This window comes from Marmota marmota, unplaced genomic scaffold, assembly GCF_001458135.2.
Source record: "Marmota marmota marmota unplaced genomic scaffold, marMar, whole genome shotgun sequence".
NCBI lineage: Eukaryota > Metazoa > Chordata > Mammalia > Rodentia > Sciuridae > Marmota > Marmota marmota.
This window is the reverse complement of record NW_025999977.1, coordinates 3,881,120-3,887,750: the sequence shown is the minus strand read 5'-3', so window position 1 is coordinate 3,887,750 and position 6,631 is coordinate 3,881,120. Positions and strand designations below refer to the sequence as shown.

At 38.4% G+C, this 6,631-nt stretch overlaps 1 protein-coding gene across 16 annotated transcripts in view; it reads right to left on the bottom strand.

The window, feature by feature from the left end:
• Aak1 (AP2 associated kinase 1) overlaps nucleotides 1-6,631 on the bottom strand; it is a 165,305-nt gene that overhangs the window by 14,754 nt on the left and 143,920 nt on the right. For 4 of the 16 annotated variants that reach the window (XM_048804173.1, XM_048804176.1, XM_048804178.1 and 1 more), the window contains 3 exons: nucleotides 5,914-6,015; nucleotides 4,450-4,560; nucleotides 2,626-2,736 (listed from right to left, as the gene is read on the bottom strand). The exons of 3 other annotated variants lie outside the window; for them this stretch is intronic. In XM_048804173.1, the coding sequence (XP_048660130.1) occupies nucleotides 2,626-2,736; nucleotides 4,450-4,560; nucleotides 5,914-6,015 (324 nt within the window). Of the gene's footprint in view, nucleotides 1-68; nucleotides 1,759-2,625; nucleotides 2,737-4,449; nucleotides 4,561-5,913; nucleotides 6,016-6,631 lie in introns of those variants that run through there. 9 more of the 16 variants (XM_048804185.1, XM_015479570.2, XM_048804177.1 and 6 more) reach the window with 6 other exon arrangements.

Here is a 6,631-nt window from a genome sequence, read left to right as displayed (position 1 = left end):
CCCCCCACCCTTAAAGTGCAAATGTGAGGAAGAAGAAACAAAAGTACTAGCTAGAGAACAAGCAAATGGACTTGGAACTTTATTTATACAAATCTGATCAACTAAGTTTGTCCCTTTTGATCATGGACAATGGCACTCGAGAAAGAGAACAAGGTGGTTCTCTGTGCCCCTTCTTTTCAAAAGGGTGATTTTATAAAAGTGCTTTCCATGTAAGGAAATAAAATACACTTTAGTGAGTAAGTACATATACAGAGGGTGACCATGAGGCATGTTGTTATGTCAGTGCAGGGGCCTTTATTTATTTTATTAACAACAGTCTAAGGTTAGTGAAGAATTATGCCTTGTTTGGTTTTTAAATCTAGGAAGCCAAGGAAAACCATCTGAACATATTCCATTGGCTGCAGCCTTCAATTTAAACATCAGAGAGAAAGGTAAGTAGCCAAACTGTGCCCAGCTTGTCAGCACACTTATTTCTGATTATCTGAAAATAAACAACATGCTTATTCTATAGAGACAAGACCTGCTGGAAGCTTATAGCAAGACACACAATCTACTCAAAATAATTCCATATGTTACACTGTAGAATCGCTGTGTGGTTATACAAGGGAAAGTGATCAAAACCCTGTACAGACACCTGATATCGGACTTGAAACGCCAAGTGGAAACAGAACTATTCAGTGTCTTCATTTATACACAATTTACAATATTTGATTCAAAATAAAAATCACAAGAAAAATACATCTGTTTCTGCTACAATTCCTTCCCCTCCCCTATCCACCCCCCAGTGAAAAGTCTTCTAATAAAAGGTATCATATTACCACCACTGTCTTGTTTTGGTCTAATTCTGAGGTTCTGGCTTGAGCCAGGTAACATGAAAAGGAATGGCAATACTTGGGGTTTATATAACGTACACATTTTATCCAAGGATCTCAAGTACTTGCAGTCACGTCTCCAGATCTGAGAAATCACGACTCAGTGGAAGCCAGAAAGTTGGACGAATGCTGGGTGGGTTGCATGGGGTGTAAATCTCTTGGCTAAGTCTATGATTAAACAAGGGCAAAGTTGGTAGGCCAGAGCTGGGCTCAATTTCTCTTCTCAAACATATACTATCAGTGAGTTTTACCCTCTCTTAAACCACACACCCATCTCCAGGCTACTGCCTAGAGTTAAAACCAGCTGAAGAAGCCAGGTCCTCATGATAATGCATCAGAATAAAAAGCAAAAACAGGAAAACATATTCATCAGCATCTGGCCAAGGAGACAGGGGCTGGGAGGATTGATTTGGGAGGCCATTCCTAGCAAGAATGAGACAAAGGTGTCAGTTCACTATGTTCAGTTACAGTTAAGCTTTTGGTGGAGTCAATTCCAGCAGAGGTGAAGCTCATGGCATCTAGCGCTTGATTTAAGATAATGCTACTGAAGAAGGTTAATGAGAAAACACAGCAAACTAACAGGGAGGAACTGGCCAAGGAATATATCTGGAGGGCCAAAGTGATTTTCTTTCCTTATCATTTCTATAGGAGAAGGCAAGGGGTAGGAGAAAAGGGCTGGAGGGCCCTTTATTTGCAGATTTTTTTAAAAAATCATTTTTCTCATAACTCCGTAATGAAAATGTATATTACGGCATGAAGGTTACAGAACTGCATCTGCTACTGGGTCACCGCTACAGGTCTATGAGCTGATCCACCAGCAGCAAAGACCTGGCTAGGTTGGGAAGACTGGACTCAGAGCTCCCACTGCTGTTTCTAGAGTGCCCACCTGGAAGTGGAGAGATAGGAATTCAGTACAAAACACAGAGGGTTAAGGTTTAGATGTGCAGAGAAAGCAAAGGAGAAAAAAAACAACACAGAAACCTAGAGAGGCAACATTTTACATTTGCAAACTCTCATATGTAATGATTTTTAAACATAAAATTTAGCTATCTACCACCTCCCACCAAAAGTTTAGGCACTCTGTGTACACCATAGCATAGGCAGACACCTTATAAAGATGAAGCTCTTCTCCAAACAGTACGTTGCCTGAGAATTGCTGGCTTTACACTAGATTTCTGTTAACATCAAGCCATCCCCTTGATCAATTTTTGATTTGGGGAGAAATTAGTTATTAAAACACTGTAATAAGAACATGCTTTAAAAAAAATAAATACATGGTCTGATGGCAATTCAGTGTTTTATGGCATGTTCAAGTGATTTCAATTCATCAAAGAGGAATAAGCATGCTCTGAGAATGTCCAAAAGATGTGGCTAATACAAAAGCACCACTGTTAATCTCTTTGGAAAGAATATTTATTACAGATTGTTCTAATCATAAAAAAAGTTAAGAACTTTTGATATATAAATTAAATTTCCACTGACTGAAGATCACTTTATTTTTGGCTTGATACTTTGTAAACTAGTTGTTAGTCAAACTACTTCTACATAAACATCATGGTCAAGCTTTAGGTACCTCTATCAGTATCTCCATCTCTACCTATCTATACTGGTCCAGCCTACAATGAATGATTGTCATTGCCCCCAGTGTCCTTCACTAAATGTTGACTCTTTCCCCCACTTGCAGATTAGGTACATTATTATTTTGATGAGAGCAGATGTCAAGCTCTTCCTTGTTCCCCCACCTCTTTCTTACCTTGTGGGTTTTTGGTTATCAATACAGGAATAGGGTCAAACTCATCTTCTGCCACCTTTTCCGAGCCCTCAGGGACATCAAAACCTGAGATGAGATTACTATCTTCTGCAGCTTAATACAGAAGGCAAGCACACAAGTAGAAACAACAGAGGTAGAGATTAGCAAACAGAGAGAAAGGGAAAGAGGCACAAAGTTCCCAACAATATATTTATATATATAATTACTGGAGTTCTTAAAGTTGAAGGTACTTATTTTTCTGAGTTGAAATAAAAGTAGGGAAACAGAAAACATAAAGATATGGAAAATGCTTTAGAATTGGCCATGTTAAGTCTTTCATAAATGATTAGGGAGAAGGGTTACTGGAAGAATTTTCTCTACTATTTGTAGGACCATTAACTATAATTATTGTGAAGTATCTCTTCAATGTTACTAATTCAGAAAGGCACAAGAATGAGTCAGCTGTTTTCTTTATTGAGGGAAAAGAGGCCTGGCTAACATGTTCAAAAAACTCAAAACTAGGAGTGTCGGGGAGAGAGAACTAGCAGTTCTTTAAGAAGTGATGACTGAAGGGGCAGGTGGTGCAGCTCAGTGGAACAGCACATGCTTAGCATGTGTGAAGCCCTAGGTTCAATCCCTATCCCCAAGAGACCCCAAACCAACAATAGGTAAGTATACACAAGGCAAGTAAAAATACTTATAGAAGGACTCATTGTTCTGTGAATGGGAAAAGACTTTCAAATGACTTAGTTGCCTCAGGGAGCAGTAGGGCATAAAATCTCCTGCACTGAAACTTCTAGCAGAAGTTTTTAAAAATGTTTTCTCCAATCTAATTAAAGCAACAGTACCAACAAGTGCTACCTGAGCACCTATTTTGCAAGGGATGTTTCTCTGTAATTAGATACTGCTGCTGGCATACTCCTGCCACACACCACTGTCTAATTAGGTAACTTCCCTTTACATATGCTATGAAAAAAAAAAAAAAACAATCATTTTAATGCTATCAGAGATAAAAACAAAAGCTCAGCTATTACCACTGCAAACCATGAGCTAATTACTTTTAGTCATCTCTGGGCAGCTTCCTTCTTGAATTTCCCTCAGAAAGGCTTCAGCTGTTCCTTTTCTATGTATTTTCTCCTTCTAGAAAACCACTTTCATTACTCAAGCAGAGAAATAAGTTTAGTAAATGCCTACATAGAGGAAGTCAGACAGTGTACCTACCATTGTCACAAACTTCTAGCTGAACAAAACTCAATTCAAGCTACCTCTGTCCAGCAGAATTTCAAATCAATATTAATCCAAAACTAAGAAGTAAAAATGCCAGATAAGGAAGAAAAATCAAGTAATCAATCATGATTTTAAAATGGACAAAATTTGAAACTTTTTAAAATTCAATTTCTGAAGAGTGACTTTTGAGGACCTGTTTCTTTACTGTAGTCATAATTGTTCAAAACCCTGAATCACATTTGATGAACAACTCTACTTTCCAAGGTCAACAAGTATCACATTAATAATTACAGTGAGTAAGTGGACAATCAGCTCAAACATTTTTCTTGGCTGACTGTTAAGGTATATGGTGCTCAAAGGCAACGTAAAATATCACCTGCATCCTGTTCTTGCCAGAAAGTAACACCCTCACCAATCTGTTGTCTAAGGCTTATTAGATATTCTGAGAGGTATCATAACAGTGACTAAGAATACAAACTCAAGTTTTCTATAAAAGGAAGTTTAAATACTTTATAGCAAAGACTTTTGAAAAGGAAAACTTAGGAGCTGTTCAGCTCTTCTCCTCCAGGGATACCTGTGGGCCTCAGAAGAAGAATTTACCTTTATGGGCTGGAGCAGAGATTGCTATGGGAGCAAACTCTTCCAGAAGGTCAGCAGTAGGGTTAGAAAGCAGAGAGCAGTCAAGCAGGGAATCTTCCCCAGTGAGAGAATCTGAGTCCAGTTAGCAGCATTCCAGGTCAGTGACAGCATTAAATGGCACATATAACAATATCATGAGATTAGATTTAAGCCTTTAAATTATTGCATTTACAAGTTATACATTCAAGCCAAGGCGGGAGAAAGAAAACCAAAAGAAACGTGTTAAGTCCTCTGGATTTCTATCCACATCAACATGTATTTCTAGACTCCTCTTAACATTAACTTGGAAGTATAGGAGACATTTTAGCTCAGAGGTTGCTGGTTAAGCAAGTCTGATTTGGATGCCAGTACAATTTTAACAACTTAGTTCTCAGCAAGTACCATTTCAGAAAAAGGACTTTGCAATTTGTTTCATTTCCCTAACATTCACAGGAAAAGATTTACCACACTGAAATTGAAATTGGTATTGAAATTAACCAGGAGAGTTGATCTAGCTCTTTATTAGTAGAATGTGATGAGATTAAACAATACTTTCTAGAACTCAATCAGATTACCATTCTAAATGTGTCTTGTTAGTATTCTTAAATTTAAATTACTCCTTTGAACACATAATTTGTTTTCAGTAAAAGAATGGAAGGAAGACAAAAATTCAGAGAGTTCAAGCATTTAAACAAGGATTGTTTTTTGGGAGAGTTTTCTAGGAGAAAATATCCAAGTGAGGACAAAGAAAACGAACCACTTTATCTTCTGGGGTAAATTTTTTCACCTGAGTAAGTTTATGTTCACATTTCCAAGACCTCTAACTGCTGATTTTCTGAGTCAGATAATCAGACACTTTTATCAAGGTAATTATAGACTCAATAAAAATGAATGTTATCAAATTTGTTTTTATAAGCAGCTAAGAAATTCTACTAAGACTGAATGTTGAAATTAAGGTCAAAGTAATGTTGAATCCAAGGAAGAATCTGGTTTTGCCTACAATTTAACAGCAAACCACCCCTAGATGATTAAAGCACTGTTCTGGGTAAAAAATGTCAACCCATAGGAGATGTGCTCTGCAGATACCACTGATATTCTCGGTGGGAAAGACGGCTGGGCAGTCTAGAGGGGGTTTACAGCATGGCCACTCTGCAGAGTTCTTTAATTAAGGAGGTGGAGAGATCTGCCACCAGTAAAAAGAATCTCGAATAAAGAAATTCTATAACCAGGGTAAGCCTAGGGCCTACTCTAAAAAGAGCACAAATCCAAAAAGTACTCAGTTCTTCAGCAAGGAAAAATACATCCAACATCTAGACAGCAGGGCTATAAGAACAAGTATCCACTCTAGGAGAAACTAGCCAGGCTAAAAAATAAGCTGATGATCATCTGCCAGAGATAGAAAGCCACATTGATCAGACCCTTCAGCTACTGAGATCCCTGACTAACCTGTGCGGTTTGAGGTCACAGACTCCGTCTGAGATGGGAGGCGCTGGGCAACTGGGGGTTCCAGTCCTGGTATGAGACTCTCAACAGCAACATCAGCTTTTTCTTTTGTAACAGAGCATTAAGAAAGGAGAGGAAAGGGTAAGGGAAGGAAGACAGAAGTTTCTTCAGGAAATTCTGTGAAGGCTTTCTTCTGTGAAATTTCTGTACACAGGTTGCTAAAATACCAGCCTCAGCAAGATGGAAAGCACAAAAAGTGACTATTTCTGCTGCTTTCAGTGTCTAGATTTCACTGTTAGAGCATGGAACATAAGTCTCTTTCAAGCATGAGATTTCTACCATGTTAGAAGAGATTAGCTAAAAGGCACCTTAAATTCTTCTGGTAATTTTGCTTTTTTTAAGTAACAAATTTAGAGTAAGCATCCTCTAATCTAATGCAAAAGCCTCAAATCCATCTCATCTCCATCCCATGGTGTAGCTGGGAGGCATTCTGCACCATGTCGTATTTCTCAACTGAAGGCCCATTTTTTCTGTAGGGCCATGGCATTTGTGAATTCTAGGACATTTTTCCCCAGAGGCATTACCAGGTCTCTAATGACTGCTCCTCCTAAAGTACAGAGGCCTTGGACATTTTGTAGGTTTTGCCTGCCTTGCTATTGGAACACAAGAAAATATAAGCAAATAAGTAGACTGAGTCTTGCCCTAGATTCTATTCAGGGAG